This window comes from Gymnogyps californianus, chromosome 2, assembly GCF_018139145.2.
Source record: "Gymnogyps californianus isolate 813 chromosome 2, ASM1813914v2, whole genome shotgun sequence".
In the NCBI taxonomy this organism is placed as follows: domain Eukaryota; kingdom Metazoa; phylum Chordata; class Aves; order Accipitriformes; family Cathartidae; genus Gymnogyps; species Gymnogyps californianus.
The window spans coordinates 161970304-161993076 of NC_059472.1; the positions used below are offsets into that span (position 1 = coordinate 161970304).

General features: G+C 37.6%; 1 protein-coding gene across 1 annotated transcript in view; it reads right to left on the reverse strand.

Annotated features, from left to right (window-relative positions):
* LOC127012703 (sodium channel protein type 5 subunit alpha-like) overlaps positions 1-22773 on the reverse strand; it is a 67799-nt gene that overhangs the window by 39173 nt on the left and 5853 nt on the right. Inside the window, exons 2-6 of the mRNA XM_050890937.1 lie at positions 11018-11328; positions 9473-9591; positions 8013-8102; positions 6805-6933; positions 1289-1380 (exon numbers count right to left, since the gene is read on the reverse strand). Of these exons, the coding sequence (XP_050746894.1) occupies positions 1289-1380; positions 6805-6933; positions 8013-8102; positions 9473-9591; positions 11018-11290 (703 nt within the window). The 5' untranslated portion in view covers positions 11291-11328. The remainder of the gene's footprint in view (positions 1-1288; positions 1381-6804; positions 6934-8012; positions 8103-9472; positions 9592-11017; positions 11329-22773) is intronic.

Genomic DNA, 22773 nt, shown 5'->3' on the forward strand with positions numbered 1-22773 from the left:
AAGGGAAGGGTCAGGAGGGATCTCATCAATGTCTATAAAAATCTGAAGGGAGGGTGCAAAAAGGACAGAGCCAGGCTCTTGTCAGTGGTGCCCAGTGACAGGACCAGAGGCCGTGGGCACAAACTGAAACACAGGAGGTTCCCTCTGAACATCAGGAAACACTTTTCTGCTGTGAGGGTGCCTGAGCACTGGCACAGGTTGCCCACGGAGGCTGCGGAGTCTCCATCCTTGGAGATATTCAAAAGCTGTCTGGACATGGTCCTGGGCAACCTGTTCTCAGTGGCCCTGCTTGAGCAGGGGAGCTGGACCAGATGAGCTCCAGAGGTCCCTTCCAACCTCAACCATTCTGTGATTCTGTGAAAACGGGTTATATATAAACTGAAGACCAATATTCTGGCAGAATAGTTGAATTTGAAATATGACATAGGCAGAGAGTGATATCCAGGATTTTTCTAGAAGTCTTTCATAAGAAAGAAGTAAAATTACATTTAATCTCTGTTCTCCATGGTGAATATGAAAGGAAAAGTACTGACGGGTGGTTTTGACATGAAAAATTAAACAATTTCTATGTTTAATTCCTGTTATAATTCCATAGCAAAATCAAAAATATATTTGTAATTACACAGAAATGGTAAAGTTAATATATATTATGACAATGGGATATGTAGCCATTTATAGATTTTCAAATGAGTTTTTGCAGTTAGATTTTGAAATCCATACGTTGGTATCCTAATTCATGGCACAACTTACAAAAATATCGAGTATCTGGACAGCATATGCAAAACACTGCTGAAAGTATTATGCTCAATCCAGATAGTGGCTGTGGCCAGCAAACAAACAAACAAAACTCTGAAATATTGTGAAGTTAGCATTCTGGGAAATAAACCATAGAAGAATAAGCTAATGAAGTATAATGTGAAACCAGAAATATGTTGGTATAGCCATATTATGTTAAGACAACGTATTGAATAGGGTGTGCTGCTCAGGAAAGACAAGAGTAAAAAGACAAAGGCACTGGGCTAAGTAAAACTGAACATTAGTGATGGGATAGAAAAAGCAGAGAATACAAAAATTTGCCTGCGTCAAAATCATTTTGAGGAAAGATGATAAAAAATATTCTGTTAGGATGCTGCTGAGAGTTACTGCAGACTGCAAAACAGTCACACCTTGGGATCCCATTAACCGTCACAAAAAGTGACCAGAAAACTGAAGATAAGAACAGGAGAGGAATTAGAAATAGCATACTGCTGAAGCAGAGAGAAAATTAGTAAGACATTTTGTTCCTTACCTGGTATTACTGAAATAGCTTTCAAAGTCCTCAGTACTCTGAAAGTTCGAAGAGCTGAAACCTTGCCCATACTTTTACACATACTAACATACCTATAAAATTAAACCACCATGTAACTGAATGACAAAGATCTAGCTTTTCAGAGCACATGCATATTGAGCACACAGTAATAAATAAGTTACAGAAAATAAATAGGTCCAATATGTCCTAAGGTAGATGTCTAAAGTTAGGAATCTAAGTCCATTCCTAGGTATTGATACAAAATAATGAGACTTTTGAATAGTGTCTCTGAAAAGAAACATGGCAAGTTTTTACTTAGTGTGTATTTGGATGCTTAACTTTTGAAGTGTTTATCCACCAAAATGTCTAAATATAAAACCTTCAATGTCATAACCGCACCCTCTCATACTGAGGCTAATCTGATTTAGACCACATGAAAGTATATGTTGCAGCTATCTCAAAACTACACAATAGATACTTTAGGAGAAGGGAGTTGAGCAAAACTAGGTTTACAATATGTTAATTCTGTACTACATGGCTGTCTTTCTCACTTTCATTTAACAGTCAGCTAAGAACTTGAGTATTGAAACTAGTTTCAATTTAATCATTTCGACAATTTGAAAATGTCAGAAAATGAGGATTTTAAGAGCTGCATATTCTATGCAGCACTTTATCTTTAACGGGTTACCCCATATCTTGTAAGACTTATTTCATGTCAGAATGGATATGAGTTGTAACTCATCTTATGACAAGGTCATAACTGGTAACAGAATTCCTTAAAATAAGAAGCCTCAATAACAGAATCCGAGAAACACTGGTTGGAAGGGACCTCTGGAGGTGATCTAGGCGACCTCCCACTCAAAGCATGACTTTTGTCAGCAATAGATCAGAACACTATGGCTTTGCCTAGCCTGTAAGATTAAATTCTTCTCCAGTAATAACTGGAGTAATAACTGCACCCGAGTTAACTGTTGGGTTAATTTCCAGATACTTTTATTTGTTGCATGATAGGACCCAAAAAAACCAGGAGATACTATATTGCAAAGTGTTTCTATCTGCTTGAACACAAATGAATTAGGAGTATGGGTAGGGAAGTAGGACCATGTCCTGGTTTCGGCTGGGACAGAGTTAACTTTCTTTTTAGTAGCTGGTACAGTGCTGTGTTTTGGATTTAGTGTGAGAATGATGTTGATAACACGCTGATGTTTTAGTTGTTGCTAAGTAGCGCTTATCTTAAGCCAAGGACTTTTCAGTTTCCCATGCTCTGCCAGCAAGCAGGTGTGCAAGAAGCTGGGAGGGAGCAGAGCCGGGGCAGCTGACATGAACTGGCCAAAGGGATATTCCATACCATGGAACGTCATGCCCAGTATATAAACTGGGGGAGAGTTGGCCAGGAGGGGTGGATCGTGGCTTGGGAACTAACTGGGCATTGGTCAGCGGGTGGTGAGCAATTGCATTGTGCATCACTGTTTTTTTTCTCCCCTCCCCCTCCTTTTTTTGTTATATTCCTTTTCATTACTATTATTATTATATTTCATTATTACTATTGTTAGTATTATATTTTACTTCAGTTATTAAACTGTTCTTATCTCAACCCACAAGTTTTACTTTTTTTTTTCCCTTCCTCCTCCTCACCCCACTGGGAGGAGGGAGGGGGAAGCGGCTGCGTGGTGCTGAGCTGCTGAATGGGGTTAAACCACGACAGACCATAAAATGAAATTGTTTATACAGCTGTTGGACTACTTGATAGTTACTGATGATTAACAATGTGTAAGCTCCTTAGTGGTTTACAGATTACCCATAAGAATACTTTGTTCATATACATATATATGTGTGTGATGACATCTGAGTACATAACCTATTATTTACAAGTAAGGAAAAACCAGTCAGGGATATGACAGTTGATGGCAGCCTTTGCTACAGAGCCCATGAGATGGTGGAGTTTAAGACCCCAAGAGAAGTAAGCATGATGAACAGCAGAATAAAAATCTTGGACTTCAGGACAGCAGATTTCAGCATGTTCAGGGATCTGAAACTGCCCCAAAGGGAAAAGTGGCCCCCAGAACAGATGGTTGATCTTCAAGGGTATTTTCTTCAAAGCACAGGAATGACGTGCTCTACTCTGTAGAAAGTCAAGAGGATGTGACAGAAAACCAGCTTGTCTGAACAGGGAGCTCCTGACTAATTTCATATTCAAAAAGGAAGTATGCAGAAGGTTGAAGCAGAGACAGCTCTGGGAAGGGACACTAAAACAATTGCCAAGCATGCAAGGATGAAGCAAGGAAAGACAAAGTTCAGCTGAAGTTGAAGCTAGCAAGGGATGCGAAGGGCAACAAGAAGGGCTACGTTAAGTACATCAGCAGGGAAAAGAAGACTAAGGAAACTGTGGGCCTGTTGTTCAAGGAGGCAGGGAACCTAGTGACACAAGACATGCAAAAGCTGAAACTACTCAGCGCTGCCGTGATTTGATCTTCACCAGTGAGGTCTGCTCTCAGGCCTCCCAGGTCCCTCAGTCTAGTGTCAAAATCTGTGGAAGTGAACTATTATCCATGCATCTATGTGCTGTGATCAAAGGGACAAAGTTCAGCTGGCAGCTGGTCACTAGTGGCATCCCTCATGGGTCAGTCCTGGGGCCAATGTTGCTTCACAATTTCATTAACATCCTGAAGAATGGAATAGAATTTGCCTTCAACAAGTTCACAAATACTAAACTGTGGGGGGAGCAGTCAATACGCTGGGTGGCAAGGCTGCTCTGCAGAGTGAGCTTGACAAGACTGGAGTTACGGGCTGTAGAAACCTCAGGAAGTTCAGCAAAAGCAAAGGCAAAGTCTTGCACCTGAGTCAGCATGACCACAAGTAGGAGCTGAGGGCAGGTCGGATAATGAGCAGCTTTGCAGAAAAAGACCTGGGGTCAGGGCAGACAAATTGAACATGAATGAGCAGAGCACACTTGTGACAAGGAACGCCTAGCACATATTGGGCTAGATTAGCATGAGTCTAGCTCTTATGTTGAGGCGTCTAGCTCATACATTGAAGGAAGTAATTTCTGAGACTGAATCTGGAGTATTGCGTCCAGCTTTGGGCTCTCCAGGGCAAGAAAGACATTTTACATACTGGAGCAGGTCCAACCAGGGCTCTAAGGGGGGCAGTAAGACAATTATATGGTTAAATTGTTAGGCTGGATTGGATTTGTTGAGTCTGAAGAAGAGCAGGCTCGTGGGGTGACGGAGCAGGAATCTTGTTGCTGTCTTCAGCTGTCCAATGTAAGGGCTTAGAGAAGATGGAGCCAGGCTGTTGTCGGAAACTCATCTTGAAGGGATGACGTAAGTTGCTACACGAGACATTTAAATTAGATATTTGGGAGGAAAAAAAACCAAACACAGTGTGGTTGGAATGAGTTGCTCAGAAAGCCTGTTGAATCTCCGTCCTTATAGAAACTCAGAACTTGACTAGACGAGGTCCTGAGCAACCTAATCTAAATTAGTCCTGCTTTTAGCATGGAGCTGGACCACATGACCTCCAGAGGTGCCTTCCCATCTAAATTACTCTACATAAATTAGAACAAGACAACTGAAAACTATTCAGAAATGCTAAATGACAGAGATTTGTTTTGAAAGCTCTGAGACTGGGCATGAGTGAATCTGTTCCCTGCTGCAAGTAAGACTATTTTGCTTTCGCGATTAACGTTCTGTATTTGAGATGCAAATTCTGACTTGGTTTCTTCTTCATTTCTTGTCCACCTAGCTAGTTGGTTTTGATATGAATTTAAAATTGACCAGAGCACTGATTCATTTGGCCTATTACCCTGTCTTCAAGAACGACCCACAACAGATGCTTACAGGGGTGTTTAGAATCAAGGCAGTGATGCTTCCCAGATTTAATTATTCTAGCAAATTTATAGCTCAGGGACTTCCTGAACAAGACTAGTATCTTTGTGTTAAAAATAACCCTTAATGTGTTTTCATCCAGGATTTTGTCCAGAAGTCTTCTGAATGCAACTTCCTATGCGAATATGCCTAAACGTAGCGTGAAAAACTACTCCCTTCTTTTTTATTCTGCCATCTGACAACTTCATTTGGTGCCTTTAACTCTTGTCGTAGGAGAAAAAAATAAATTATTTATTCTCATTTTGGCTCTGTGCCACAGACTTCAACCGTGTTCCTGCTCTGTAATTTTTTTCATGAGACTTCTACTCTATTTAGTTTTTTATTATGTGGAATACAAGATACACATCTTCTCTGTATCTTTTTTAATTCTGTCATCTTTTGAGATGTCAGGAACAGAACTACATATAGTCCTGAAGAAAAATACAGGCCACACAGTGAAATAACTATGCCTTCTGCTTCTTTCTTTATTTCTTACCCATAATGTCCTCTTTTCTATTTCCTTCTCTGACCATGATTGCACACTGGAGTGGTGTTTTCACAAGATTGTCTATTTTAATTCCAACATCGTCTTCCCAACAAGCGAAAGCTATTTCAGAGCCCATAACTGTGTACGTAAAGCTAGGTCTGTTTTTCCTTGAGCATCATTTTACATTCTTGGGATTTCATCTGTTATTTATCACCATGTCATTCAACACCTTGTGACCCACTTTAGATCCTTCTCAAATGAGTTTCATCTGATCCAGAGTACAACTAAGACAATATAAAGAGGCATGCTTGGTTTCAGCTGTCTATGTGTCCTGGTTTCAGCTAGGACAGAGTTAATTTTCTTCCTAGTAGCTGGTATAGTGCTGTGTTTTGGATTTAGTAGGAAAATAATGTTGATAACACACTGATGTTTTTAGTTGTAGCTAAGTAGTGTTTATACTAAGTCAAGGATTTTTCAGCTTCTCATGCCCAGCCAGCAAGAAGGCTGGAGGGGCACAAGAAGCTGGGAGGGGACACCGCCAGGACAGCTGACCCAAACTGGCCAAAGAGCTATTCCATACCATATGACATCATGCCCAGTATATAAACCGGGGGAGCTGGCTGGGAGGGGCGGATCGGGAACTAACTGGGCATCAGTCAATGAGTGGTGAGCAATTGCATTGTGCACCACTTGCTTTGTATACTTTAATTCTTTTAGTATTACTATTGTCATATTATTATTGTCATTATCATTGTTTTTCATTCCTTTCTGTCCTATTAAACTGTCTTTATCTCAACTCACGAGGTTTTTTTCCCTGATTCTCTCCCCCATCCCAGGGGTGGGGGGCAGTGAGCGAGCGGCTGTGTGGTGCTCAGCTGCCGGCTGGGGTTAAACCACAACACTATGCAATCGCCTCTTAACAAAATTTAAATACGTACTAAATTGAGAACAATCAAACAGTTCTAAGATGAGCTTAGCATTTAGGTCTTGCTTTAAGGTCTATGACTATTTTTCTCTTTGCAGATATGCAAAGGGCGATTCAACCACAGTAACTCTTAAGCAGGTAGGACGCCAACCACTCTAAAGAACGTCAGCAATATCAAATAGCATTTTATCTGCGTGTTTGTCCCTTGAGTGTAAACGAACAAGTGAGTTTTACTTACATTATCACAATAATGACAAGATCCAAGCAGTTCCATGGATCTCGAAGAAAGGTAAATTCATTCCAAACAAATCCTCTTGCTACTATTTTTATCAATATTTCACCAGTATATATGCCAGTAAAAAGATATCTGAGAAGGAAAGTGTATATTAAAGTTATAAAAATAAAAATATTAATGAGATTGAGACACATTAAGGCACATTTCTACCTTTTCTATGATTTAGTCACCGGGTGGAGATGAAGGCAGAAAATGTGAAGTAAAATAGGACAGGTTACATTACTTTCAGAAACATCATGGGTATAAGAAGGTGCCTTCCTGAATTTTAGTAAGACTTCCATGTAAATCTATAATCACAAATGTTCACATAAGCATACCATACTATTTCTGGATGAAGGATAGCTCACATTTCCTTATGAAAAATTTTTAAGACTGTGTTTATGTTCTAAAGCAGGCCGGAAAATTTCAAAACCTCAACATTTTCACAGAACAATAACAGCAAAGACTTATTTTAGCCTGTAAAGTTTGCACATTTTATACATTTATTCTGACAAATGGTCTATAACTGAAAGAAATCCTACATAAAATTAAGCTATCATTATCACTATGCTCACCCCAAAATAAGAGGAATTAAAATTATAGAACCTCTGAGGCCCCAGGCTCATTTTCAAGATTTAATTCCAGAACATTAATTCAAGTTACACTGGATACAGTCCACAATTACAAAAGGTAACAAGACATTATAAATAGGTGGCTTCCTAATGTGAACAACTGAACTAGGGGTGTCCCCAGGAAACAGCAAGAAAGAATGGAAAGAATATTTATCCCTTTATACTTTTTGCATGAATCAGCCATAACAGACATTTAGGTTATTGCCTTAGAATGAGAGATATTAAGTTAGAATCCTGCTGCACAGTCTCTCTAAAAGGCTTAAACCTTAAAAGGAAAAATGGGGCAACCTTCTATGTTACACCAGATGGCAAAATTAGCCAAGATAGAGAAAAGGGCATGTGGTGTAAGCCTCTAAGAAAAGGCACTGAAGCTCCACAGAAGACTGTGTGACATAATAATAATAATCCTAAATCTTCCTCAGAGGTCTGTCTGAGAATTTTCAAGCCCCAGAATTAGATCACCACATTATTTAAATTTTTCAGTCCAGCATGTTAGCATCCTTAGAAAAAGAGTGAACAAATGGCAACTGAGATACTTACTCAGTCCAGCTGAGTGCTTCTGGAAGCTTAGTTACAGCCATGGAAGCACAATTGAGTACCACAGTACATGTAATAAAGCCAACAAATAATGTGAATAATAAGTTAAGGAAAAAGTGCTACATTATAAAACAATAAAGTTTAGAAAAGTTGCTGCTTTACACACAAAAACCCATACAGATACTCAAAATAATTACTTTGGTTTTGAATATGCTCAGGACTTTTCATGTGTTTTCCAAAGAAACTGATGTCAGATCAAACTTCTGCTCAGCTGAGTGAACTTCATGATTTAAAAATAACAATGAATTATCTGCACGTGGAGATAGTTTTGGAAGTTACAACAACAGTGGGACATAATATGTTTGACAGAAGAGATGAGAAACATAAATAAATGAAAAAAATCTGAGTCCTCTTCTGTCTACTGTTATTTGAAACTTTAGAAACTTCCATTTCTTCCCAGCAGGAGCATGGAATAAAGAGAAATGGACCACAATCCCATAATAACTACGGGGTTTAAGCCTAGGAAAACCAGATGAAAAAGATTAATTATCAATAACCAGTGGTCTTTGAAACTGGGAGTCCATGTATACATTCTTACAAGAGACACCTATGCTCTGCCATGAGTTCAGAAAACTTTCTAATTTTATGTGGCAGGTGATGAAAACATACATAAGAAAAAACATCCTTTCATGAAAGTTCACTTGTCACCTAGTAAAAGTGTTTTTTTTTTTTTTTTAAACAAACATTGGCCTTAAATTTAGGGTTTATTTGAAACCGAACAGCAAATTTAGCAATATCTAATAGCATGAACACACATTCAAAGTCAGCCATAAGTTCCCACAAAAGGACCTATTTTTACAAATTAATAATTCCAAATGAAAACAGATGTTTGGCAGAAAGAGCAGAAACTACTCAGCCTATGGTTTTGCACCTGTGACCCTTCACATTTTTACATTCTTCAAACTACGTTTATATTTTTGCAAAAATATAAAAAAATGGGTGCTCTTCAGAACTTTCTAAACTTGAGAGTGAAATACATTTCTTAGGATAACATCAGACTCTTTCAGTAAAGCATTGCTGTAAATCACGTCCTTCACGTTTTAATAACTAGGGAGTCACTGTTTTGTTTTGTTTTTTTTTTTTACATTTAAGCTTGTCACCACAATAGAGATTTAGAAAAAGTTCTGGAAAAGGGCTAAAATATCATACAGTAGCTTCTAAATGTTGTTTCATAACAATATCTACAAATCTGACTTTTAATATGATCTTTTTGACATTTTTACTTATACCGACACCGTGTAAATATCTTCGCTGTTGTAAAACAAGATTCCATTAACTTTTTAAAAATCTCTATCACAGCCACATGAGCTTACATTTACATTAATATGAACAGAGAAACAGAACAACTGAAAATCGTACAGTATATTTTAAAACTGAAATAAGGGAAACCAATAAAAGGATATGAATGGATCAGAATTTTAATTGCTGCTTTTCTGACTGGATTAAAAGGACCAATTATACACAAGGCAGGCGTGGCAGTAAACCGGAAAATAGTTCTCCTTTTATTTATGACCATAAAAGTCTATTAAAAAAAAGATTCATAGTATATGAAATATTTTAATGAAACAAAATTTTCCCCCAAAATTAAATGTTTAGGTTTACACATCTGCATGTAGAACTATATCTAACTGCAATTATGAGTAAAGCTTTCCTGTATTCTTACTTGGAGCTGTGACCTGATGATACTACATTTGGAAAGAAAGACACCAGCTATATAAAAGTTCATTATTGCCTGTGAGGAAGAAGCAGTAATGGGAATGAACTTGAAAAGCAAGTGATCATATTCACTTGGTCAAAGTAATTAAAGGACACTATTCTGGGACTGCAACAGTGGTGTTAATCATACTCAAAAGTACCTTACTCTTGGATAGTTTTATAGGCTACAAAAGATTATTTACAAAATACATATTGTGTAGGACTGCCAGAATCCAGTCCAGTCAAAGCAAAAATTTTAATTTTGAAATATCTCTAAATTATCAAGTAGCACTGTAAATTCCCTCTAAGCTTCCTTAAGGTCCACGCAGCTCAGTACTTTTGCCACATGAAGTAAAAATGAAATCTCTTAAATCAAAAACACAGTTCACTAACTTTTCTGTAAATTTCTTCAACTGAATCAGCCTTAGTTTCTCTTCATCAAGAATATCACTTTGATTACTTTGAGAAAAAAAAATCTCTGCAAGAACAAAGCTTTCTGCATGTTCCCTGATGAAATTATTATATTCCAGTGGCTTGCTGGTATACATAAAAGACAGCAACATAGGACTGGATGGAACCTTCTGCTCTTCAGGTCAAGTCCCCCTCAATAGTAAGCAATCATACAATAGACATCTCATTTAGAAGGGATTCCTAGGGCATCTACTTTACACACTCCTATAGGCAACAACACAAACCACTTTGCAATAGTATGGAGCATATGCAATATAAATATGGTACAAATACGATGAGACATAACAGAAAATTAATTTACTATAATGAAAATATATGGTTTTGCTACACAGAGTACTGGAAATACCTCAAATATGTCTCCCCTAATTTGTATAATATTTGTAATTCAGCAAAAGCATCTGCAGTAAGTCAGCAATTCCAGCGTGATCTACTGTTTGACAGGCACTGTTTATACGACAGTGAGTTCAGCCCCACAGACATCACAGAAACTGCTCTGGAAAACAAAGCATCAGTTATCCCAGAATATATTTCCTATCAAAGCGTATCTATCAAGTGTATCATGTTTTCATAATTAATTCTGATTGCTGACTGGCACTTAAAATACCTTTTCATTACGTAATGTGGAGCATACCTTAGCACTCCTGCCCCAAAAAACACTAGTAATGTTTGAAGATCTGCCTGCAGCACAATCAAAAACCAGCAACTCCTGAATAGAGATTTTACTATCTCTTAAGAGTTCAGCAGACAACATTAAATAAAAAAATGCTTTTGAAAGTTTTAACCTTGTGATCACTGTAGTATGGATCAAAATCTTCCAGGGGTTCCCCAATGAGCTCCACAGGAAGATCCCCATACAGAGATGGCAGTTTTTTGCAGGTTTTCAGATCAAGCTGAGGAGTAAGTTTATCTTCTTCAACTCTTTGGTCCTTATTCTTCCAGTTAACTTCGGCTTGCTGCTTTTTTTTCTTAGCAATTCTTTCCTCGATTGCTGCCAAGGACTCAGGGGTGAAACGTCGAAAGCTGGTAGTTTCTGATGGCCAAAACAAGGGATCCATTTTTCCTTCTATATGTTTGTTTCCAGTGCCAGAAGTAACTTAAAAGAGAAAACTACTGACAATTAGAAAATAACAGAAATAATACACAACTTAAAACTAATACCCAGTAGATAAATTATTTCTTCCTTCTGTGAAACCCCTTATGAAAACAGAATAGAATAGGACTAGTTCAGTTGGAAGGGACCTACAACGATCATCTAGTCCAACTGCCTGACCAATTCAGCGCCGACCAAAAGCTAAAGCATGCTGTTAAGGGCATTGTCCAAATGCCTCTTAAACACTGACAGGCTTGGGGCATCGACCACCTCTCTAGGAAGCCTGTTCCAGTGTCTGACCACCCTCTCGGTAAAGAAATGCTTCCTAATGTCCAGTCTAAATCTCCCCTGGTGCAGCTTTGAACCATTCCCATGCGTCCTATCACTGGATATCAGGGAGAAGAGCTCAGCACCTCCCTCTCCACATCCCCTCCTCAGGAAGCTGTACAGAGCAATGAGGTCGCCCCTCAGCCTCCTTTTCTCCAAACGAGACAAGCCCAAAGTCCTCAGCCGCTCCTCATAGGACATGCCTTCCAGCCCTTTCACCAGCTTTGTTGCCCTCCTCTGGACGCACTCAAGGACCTTCGCATCCTTCTTGAATTGTGGGGCCCAGAACTGCACACAGTACTCCAGGTGAGGCCGCACCAACACTGAATACAGCGGGATAATCACCTCTTCCGACCGGCTGGTTATACTGTGTTCGATGCACCCCAGCATATAAAGCAAAACCAACTAGAAGCATATTCATTTAGAAGAAAGAGTAATGTAAAACAAAACCGACAAAGATCAACAATTGATTCTGGATCCACCCTGTATAATTCAGGTTGCAGAAGAGATACTTTTTTCCTTTGCCCTCCCAGCTAGGAAGTGACAAAATCACATCTCTGTCAGAACTCCGACAATCACCTAATTGTTTCTCTCTGTAGCAGCTTAGGGTATCAGCAGCCTTGCACCTTAGTTACTATACCTCTGTACTTCTTGCAAACAGAAGTTAGTTCCATACCTACCACCCCTGCTGCTTACATGGGATCACAACATGGTCTAACTGGAAAGGACCCTGAGATCCATCAGATCCATCCCCTCCTCAAAGCAAGGCCAACATTGGCTCAAGGCTTTGTCCAGTTGAGTTTTGAGTACATCCAAGGAGATATTTATGGCTTGTAGTAAAAACAACACAAGAAATGCAGGTTTTACCTTACCGGTCTTGAGCTTTGCTCTTCTCTGATTCTGCTCATTTGTTAGTCATGTTTGCGCTTTGCTCTTCCTGTTCTTCAGACTCTTAACTCTTTCCTTCGTGCCATTTAGTTATGGCTCAAAAGCTCTGCTCGTAAGGCTTTTTTCTAATTTTGCTGAGTAGCAAACTGAGAATGTGGCCACAACTAAGGCTTTACCATATGTGGTTTGATGAAAGAATATTTGCATTGACATTAAATAACAAACTGTATTACAAACTTCTATAAACCTAGGCCAAAACCAAGAGGCAGTGTCTGGGAAACATCTGACTTTCAAATATACCTCCAGATTTCCTGACTTTTTTATAAGACATCCGTTGACATTAATTTACCTTGACATGACTTATCACAAGCGTACAAAAGGCATGATCCATCACACTACAAAGTGTAGCGTGCCGCTGGGTATTATTTCACTAACTTTGCCGACAATGAGTCCTGCATACTTTCACACCAAGACTTGGTAATTAAGAATCATTTAGTACTCAGTTCATCGAGAACATTCAGTTCTCAAAAAATTACAGTAACACCAGTGATAGAACTGGGACAGCTGCTACGCTTCATTCTGCTTGTGACCACCCCTGTTCTATGTGCTTAGAAAAACCAGGGACCAGCAATTCCTCAAAACAAGCTTCACTAGACGGTGATTCGACCACTGATTAACTCTCAGGAAGCTCCATACCCGCTGACAGTTATGCAGAATTTAAACAATCTAAAGACACCATAAAGGACTACTACAAACCAAATAATCAAGTAAACCTAGTATTGTCCTCCTCACAACTGCATGCCAATGGGAAGATGAGTCTCTCCTAGAATTTTGCAGGTGCCTTAATGCTTTGTGGCTCTGCGCTAGAGTGTGTGCTGTTTCTGGAGATCTTGGTTATGTCTATTTGTTTCATAACTACTCTTTCCCACACATCAGAGGAAACAAATTTAATTACTATTAACTCCTTGGATTTTGATCCGAGTCATTGACTTGTTTATTCATGCTGACAGGTATGGGTCAATTCTGCCTCCCATATCGGCCTGGGAAAAGGTAAATATGATGAAGCAACTTCACCTTCTCACATATCCACAAATACTGCAATTCTTCTGGGGATTAGCAGAGTACCTTCAAGGATTTATTTTCAATTATTCTGCTTGAGCTTAAATCACTGACAATGGGAAAGGGTGGCAAGGTAATGAGAAGCACTGACGTGACTTAAGGCAAATCACTGTAAGTATTCAGTTACTAATGCTTCTGGCCCAAATTTATCACATTACTTGTAGATGACAGCAATTTATATGACTGCAGTTCTCATCCACAAAAGATGAAGAAAATTTTGACCCATTACAGGATGACTTGTCCTTTGTGACTCATGTCAAAACCAATTGCTCCCATCTAATAAACACTTTTGGTCACCACCGAGTCTTTAAAACACTCTGCATTTTTTTGGTTGCCCGGGGTCCAGCTGTGCTACTTCAGTTTTGTAAGCTCACATGTGGACCATGTTATAGAATCCATACTCTCTTGTAATTACAGCTCTCTTCTTTAAATGCATAGACATATTTCTTTAAAAAGAATATGCAAGCGCCTGGAGCCAGAATGATTGTGCAATGGTTTTGTTTTGGTTTAGGGGATTTGGTTTTTTTTTTCCTTTTCCCTCCTCTGGGACTTTACAAGCAAGTTCAGATCTGATCAGGGACCACAACTCAGAGATCAGAATTTACCATGGTAACAAATTGGAAGTATATAATCAAAGAACTGTTACTTTGCAAAACCACACAGATCCATTTCCAATTGAAAGCTCAAAAGATAAAGTGAAAATCAACATGTTCTTTTTTTTTTTTTCAATTTTTAATAATTCTAAGAAGATTAATTTTATCTTCAAAGCAGTTTTAAGGACAATAGAGAGACTGAGCTTTTAGGTAACTACATTGACTGTAGTAAATAAAGCAAAGAAAATGGTTTTAGTAAATGCAAACATTGCTTTAGTATTAAGGATTTGGGAGCTGAATTTTCAAAAAATTGAAGGCTGAATCTGTCAAAAGCAGTGATCAAGAGGAAAAAAACCCTACACATCCCCTTCAGCAGCAGTGAGTAGAAGTCATAATTGGACAAACATTCACGGACAACGCGAGAGGATTTCTTCAGAAGGCCTGTACCAGCAACGTACTTGTGCTCAGATGGAACAACAGACTTTTTGGCTTTTCATCAACTGCCAAGCACCCATAGATTGTGACTTAGGTTAGAAAAAAGGAAGCTAAGAAGATGTGACTGAAAAAATCCTTGCCGTACAGATGACTAACAAATTTTGAAAAGACAGAGTGACTACTCGAAATTCCTGAAGCTCAGTTAAACTCAGCCACCTCATCACATGCTGCTGAACTAGCTGAATTTTGAAGTCAAGACACTAAGGTAAAGTGTTACCCTTAGAAATAATTTCAGTCTTTGCATTGGATAGAAAAGTCTCCCTAGTGAATGATTCCAGTAGGGAAGCTACAGAACAAGTGTTCTCAGAAGTAAGCTAAAGTACTACTGAATGGGATTTCTTCTAGAACCTGGGAGAACAAACTTGGGTTTGTAAATATGAGTTAGGGTGGGGAAATCCTAACAATACACTACCTAAAGCATGCTGCTGAAGGCAAATACAAGGCTAGAGTCCAGATCTGTTAATTTCCAGTACAGAATATGTAAGAAATTTCCATTTAAATTAAATTAAGAATTGCAAATCCTATGACAGGTTTTGATATCTCTAGTCCTATAGTAGACAGTGGTCCACCAGTAACAGATACAAACGCACTGGTGGGACCTTTAGTTACTAAAGGACCGCTCTCTACAGGATCAGGGATACAAAAATATGTCTTCAAATTCACCTTTTTTTTTTAAATTAAAATGGAAATTACTTATTTTTCTGATCTTGAGATGAACTGAATTCAGTGTATATGGCTAGCCACGGTTTTAGGTTAGTCTAACTGGCTTAAGGCTGACTTTGGGTACTGTGAAAATGACACAGAATCTTTTTATGTCAAAACCCAAGGAATTCCAGGCATACTGACGAAATTTACTGAACAAATGATCTGCAAAGTATTAGAAAGGGATGAACAACAACTCATTAAATGAAGTGGACACATGGGCACTACTATAGCACAATTATCTATAAAAATTTCTTAAGATAAAAGCTGTCCTTTAGGACAACGTTTCACAGACACAAATTACAAAATGCTCACTGGGGTAATGACTAATGACTAGAGATGATAACTAACAGATTTAGACTTTTAGAATGAAAAACAAAATACAAATTCAAGCCCTATACACAACTCCTTAATTTGGTTCCATTTATGTCAATTTCAGAACTCCCTTCAGCTCCCTAAAAGCATGTAGAATTCCTTTTATACGCAGCAAGGTAACAGCAATCAAACTATTGACCATAAGACATTCAACGGTCCGTAAGAGAGGAACTTAAACTAATAGAACTGCTCAGTAAAACACTATCAAAGTCAGGAAGGGGCATTTTTTCAGGAGGAGTTTCCAAAGTATAAGATAGGAAAACTAGTAGGAACATAAATAGAAAAATGTCCTTATTTGTGTTTCAGTCTAGTTCTAGCACGTATTATAACCAATTCTGAGTCTCAAATTATTTCTATATGCTCCCTTGTTAATAGCCACCCACTGAATATTTCCTGTGAGCACCTGGATCTGAAAAAATAAAGGGTAAACCATCTGTTTAGTTTGTTTTTAGTATGCATTTAGTAGATTCTTTCACATGGGCATAAAGAATAAAAATGTGTCCCTGGGGTAGAATTTTGCTTGAAAGCACAAAATCAAATAACTATCTATCTGCTTAACATAGGTCAAGAAGTATCTTAAAATGAATAAATAAATAAAAAAAAGAATAAAACATGTAGCAATATTTACCATGAGATTCACCACCATAGGACTGGAATTATTAAAATCTCTGCTCTAGTCAGAGCTCTGTTCCTTTTTCAGTACTTATCCACAGTATTTCCAAAAAGCTTGCTTTGACCAATCTGTGTATTTGTCAAAACTCATTTTAAGTGGGCATTTGCAAAATAAAATTTTAATAAATCTTATACACAGTTCAGACAATGATAATAACAAAACAGAAACAGATATTTCCAAGTAGTTCATGAAGGAGTACTTAACGACACTTAAGTGCATACATTACATTCAATTTTGGTTCACGGAACAAGACGGCCTTTTCACCTATATGAACAAAATCAGCAGCTTTTTTAGTACCTTAAAAATACACAAATTTATATTAACACATAGGCCGGTTATACAGAAACACAAAGATGTTATGGATGGATACAGTCTGTAGATAAAGACATCTTCATTGAGGTCCTGCATGTGAACAAGGCATCCTAACTCCCCTTACAGTCAGTGGATATCTAGTGGTATGTATAGTCAATCAAGGCTGTAGAGCTATTCAAATGATCAAAGGGAGAGAGCTACTTTGAAATCATCCAAAACTCCAGTGACAACATTAACTAAATCTCCACTGGCTGTAATGGGAGATTGAACACCTACATCACAGACAAACAGCTGCATTTAGACACTTAAATATAGGTATCAATCTTGCATTGAATCATTCCGTAGCTGCCCAAACTTTCCTTGCTGTTAAACAGAGACTTCTAACACTCTGGAGTCACCTTCCTGTATGACCCACAGGAGCAGAACTGGATGTCAGCAAAACCAATGGTCTGCATTAGCTATTTCAGATTTCAAACTTTACGTTCAATCAGTTCACCATATGCAACAGGAAACACTGATCTGAAAATTCTGAATATTATAAGCATCTCCAAGTTCATCATCACCATGGATGCACTAGGCATGTATACTGTAATGAATGCCCATTATTAAAAATAATAACTTATATTCCACAAAAAAGGTGACTAAAAAAGGAATCAAAACACTATTTTGTATGTTGCTCAAATATTTTTCTATCAGATGAACCTCTGTTCATCTGGAATAAGAAAAAATGAGGAAGTAGCTCACAGCAACACCTTACGAAATAGGCTAGGAATTCTCTCTGTTGTACAATACCTTGCAAAAAGCTACTGCTATCACCTACTCAGTTTCAATAAAAGAAAATACTTCTGCTCTCTGATCACCTTTTTCTTCTATTTAACTACCAGTAATTATCAACAGATTTAACAGATTTTAGTCCTTTGTAAAATCAAACTTGGACATTTTATTGGACTGCTGCTGTTTCTAAAATACGTGGCCATTTCTTCCGCCTAGCACTTTGTCCCCCACTCTCCACCTCCCATTTGCCCCCCGCCCCAACAAAAACTTTGTGTTTGGATAAATATCTACCAGTGGTTTGGGTTTGTTTTGTTTTTTTTTTTAAACAGATGTAATACACAAAGTTATTCACAATATCAATATGATGTAATAAAATCTATTCACTCACTACCTCCAAAATCAGAAATGTATGCAACAGGCTGGACTGTGCATTACTTAAACATCCTGCAAAAAAATCACTTACCAGGATTTTTGTGAGAAAAACATTCCAGATTTGTGTAGGTAAAGAAATTCCACTATGTCAAGATAAGATAGTACTAAAGCCAATTGAGGACTACTGTGCATAAGCCGATATAACAAAACAAGACAAAGAGTAGTCAGTAATTAATGAGAACTATATTAATGGTTAGTAAAATGTTATACTGCCATATGTAAACTATAGGAAGAGCTACATGTTTACAGCAATACAGCAGTTCTACATTAAAGGCACATTTTCTTATGTACATGCTACCTGTACCTAAAATAAAACCACACCTAAGACTTAAAAACATGTGTGCATCTATTTTTATATATATACACACACTTGTATACATACATCCTTGAATATTTCGATCAAACACACGTAGTTTTAAATTACGAAAATTAGCAATTGAGATTTCTCATAGTATACAAATATTTAGCAAAACCAAAATACTTACAACATCCCCTTCAAAATAAAAAACCTTCACACTGATTTCTGAAGCTAATTTCGGCTAGCTTGTATCTTCAAAGAGACAGACAGTCTTCATTTTCTCACCTTCACCATTTCGTTCAAAAGAACATCCCATCCACCTAGCTAGCTCCCACGCAGAAAGTTTTCTTTTGTATTGGGGTGCCTGGGGGAGGGATGGAGGGAGGAGCTTGGTTGCTCTTCTGACAGCAGTAAACAAAATTTTGTGATCTCACTGGGAACAGTGTAAAAAAGGAAAAAGTGGGTGGGTGATACTTTTGAAGAATAATCACCTAAATATTAATCAATTATTTTCTTTCTGCTGAAATCATAGTTACATTTATTAAAAGCAAAGAAGGTTTATTTGTTCAATCGGAAATATATATGTAAAACCATATGAAAGCAAAAGCTGTCCTGTTTCACATTTCATTCTGAGGTTTTAACCAGCTGAACCTTCCGGCACACATTAAATATTGGCACAAAACTTGCTCTTCATTAAAAGCTTTTGGTTAGAAATTAGAGTTACATATTACTGTTTTTCATTCCTTAATTTCTATTTTTTATTATCCCCAGGCTATGATGTATGTTCATTGTACCTTATAAAGACAAAATCTCGAAGTCAAATATACTATCTCTTGCATACAAGATCAGAGCCCAAAATACATTCAATATCACATTATGCTATAACTTCCATTAAAACACACAAATCTTGTTTGAGCAAAATAAAAACCACAACATTTATCCTCATATCTGAAATCACTTATATTTTATTTAAATAAAAGTTATGTATAAAGCCTGCTAGCAACAGGTATTGGATAGTAACAGGTATACATTAATCGTAACCTCTATTGCTAAGTACAGTTATTTCTCTTACAGTTACATCAACAGAACCCATTACTGTCCAAAAATTTTTTTACTCTTTATTGGGTAGATTCTAAATCTTTCCTATCTTCTTTCCTGATGATAAGAGAGTTACTACAGGTTTTGCTGGAAGAATTCTACTGAAGGAACTATGCTGTCCTTAAAAGCCAGGCAGCCCTAATGCATGCAAACAGAAAAACAATTGTGATCAAACACTTTGCTTGATAGGTATCATCAGCAAAGGAAACAAGATGGTTTTAAAGAAATAAAACGCTAAGTGTTCTGTGATGCAAGTAACAATAAGCCATTTTAAGTTTCAGTGTAAGTTATTTTTCCAGAAAGCAATAGTGTGTTCTCGAGACAAGTTCAATTAAGAGAGCAGAATTTTAAAGATCAGTAAAGCATCATTCTATAATGGCACTGTATCTGCTACGGTCAAAACCAGCCACATTTATAATGCTGTACCAGCTAGTATCACTAAATACAAAAAAGATTCTTACCTGGACATATTTTTTCTGCTGTATCTTCTTCATCAATCCGTCCCTGTGAAAGATGGGGCACAGGGAGTAAAGACAGAAAAGAGTGAAGAGTTGCACTCCTCTGTCCTTTTTGCACACTATATCTATCATTAGAAAAAGAGGAAGGCATGGAAAACAACAAGATTTTTATCTGTAGCTATTAAAAGAAAGCCTTAGGACTTGCAGCTTAGAGCAAAGCATTTAGACAAGTAACTTTTCTTGTGTTACTATGTAAAATTTACTTTCTCCTATTAGGAAGGCATTTTCTTAAAGGGGGGGGGGGAAGGGGGCAGAAAACTAGCTTCATAGTAAGAACATCATTTTCTTCCCGGTTTCATTCATTATTCCTCAGTATAATGAAAAAAAGAAAAAAAAAAAGCTGAAGTTTAACAACAAAAAGATAATGTTCGTTACAGAAATGACTAACTCTGTTAATTTAGTCACCGTGTTCTTGACGTGGATCTGTCTCTTCTATTAACTGCAAAGTACAGCACTCTTCTTTTTCCTTGTTATTGCCAAAGCACAAGAAAAATATTTTTTCTTGGTAGCATTACACCACCATTAGTCTAATAACTAAGAGTGTGCAGATGTCAAGAGCTGAAAAAAACAGATTTTTGCATAATTAAATGTATCTTGTGACCATGCCATAACTCTAAATACTAGATGCTGCTTTAAATTACTGATCAGATAAATACGGTCATTAAAGGCATCAAAGCATTTGACAGTTCATGCACATTGCATGACGCTCTTATCCTCAAATTCTATCCAGCCGCCTCGTCTGCTAGCTTCCATCGACTGAGAAATACCCTGTGGTATAATCCTAGAAATCTGTGTCTCCCATATTCAGCGGGATGATAGACAAGCAATGCGTGTCTCTGTCTTGGAGGAAGAAGGGTTCATACAGAGTTGCTCTTCCTATTTTTCCCATTTATAGGAATGAGACTGCTATTTAAGTTCCTAACAAATTCAGCATGATTTCCTTCTTTTTTCTATCTGATTGGGATCTTTGCTCAATAGCTCACTGACCGGGGACCCCCTACTATACGTAAGAAGTCTGAAATTCAGATCATTGAAAACCTATTCCTTCTCACTACATTCCCCTTTAAGATACATCTGTATCTTTAAGATACTATGCTTATAATTGGCTAAAAATACAAGATGGACACAAGATACCACACAGATACAAGAGGGAATGGAAGTTAAGTTTCAAACAAATAAGTCACTATCGTCAACTGATGTATCTGTAAATCTAATTCTGAAATTTGTATACTGACCTATTCAATAGCCTCTCTATTTATTATTCACACAACACTCATGCACAGTAAGTTCCAATAAAAAAGTGTTTTACAGAGAGAAAACAAACAGATTTATCAAAAATTCAATGAAAAAAATCAACATTACTTTACTTACACACTAAAAACATTGAGTAACTTCAACCATAATAGTTGGAAGGAAAATTACTTGAGCCTGAGAAAGACATTTCATATTTTCAAGAAATGGATCCTGCAAAACAAAGTCATACAATAAATAACTAGGTCGTGTCATCCACCGATGAAGAACTCTATTGAATTTGACATAAAGTATCTTTCGACTGTTTTAATTTAGGTTAAGATTCTCACAGAGACAAATCACAACTGCTAATTACGGAGCTTATTGCACCTTATGGTTATGGTTCACTGCCCATTAGTTGACAGCAACCACAACTGATTCTGAGGCAAATACGCTGATGCCAATGATCCTCCATTAGAAGCAGTAAACACAAACCACTGTTTCACACAGAAAACCCCATAAAACACAGAAAATTCAACTATGCACATAACAGCAAATAGGTATGAGCACAGACATCAAAATACTCTCCTGAAGGCAAAATCTCAATCTCCGGAGAGCAGGGAATGGAAATCATGTCAGATGGAGCACAGGTATGGTATATTTTTAGTTTCCTTAAAGACAGCAACACCACAGGAATAGAGGATGTCTCTTTTGGGCATAATAAAAATAAACACAAATCATAATCATAGCAAAAAGCTGATATTAACAGAAATCAGCTGTTATTTTTGCCTCTATACCACATACAATGAAAAAAGTTTTCCAAGTAACTTCAGATTTAAAAATAAACAGTTCCTCCTCATTAATGCAACATTCTGATATTTGGTAAACCTGCATAAGTGATATCATGGCAGACAGAATTTCTGAATAGAAAATCCTAGTTTTTCCTACAGTAAGAATCTGATTTTCTCTTAAGTCCTCAAATCTGCACACTGCCCTGGAGCAACAGCACTTACACAAATTTTCAGAGTGTGAACCAGATGGTTTCCTTGCCTCTGCTCCGAACAGAATTATCACTGATCAGTGCCTGGGAAAGTTGTTCTGCTTTTGGGGCAATGGCTCTTCAGCTGACCTTTTGCGGGACAGCCACATGACAGCAACATGGAACACACAGACATAATTGCACAAATACGGTCCCCCGATGACTGCATTTGTCAAGGCACTGATGCCAAATACAACAAAAAACTAAGTACACTTTCTATTCTGTGTACAGATCTTTAGACTCTTGGGGAAACAAGCTTGTGTATTTAAAAAGAAGACAAGCTAATCAAAACCATTTTGGTTATGTCTTTCAGGTAAATATCTTTGAAAAATGTGGTACAGGATAAAACAGTCAGCAAATTCAGCGATGGTTTCCATCGTACTCAATCATTCAAGTAACAAGCGGAGACCTGACTTGATCACACCATGAGGACTTACAGATGAATGAGAACTTTAATAGTGGATGGCTCTTCAACCCAACAAACAAAAGTTGAAGTTGAAACTAGTCAAATGTGGGCCAAAAAAAGGGCACACATATTTAACAGGATGGACAATTAAGTACCGGAACAACTTGTG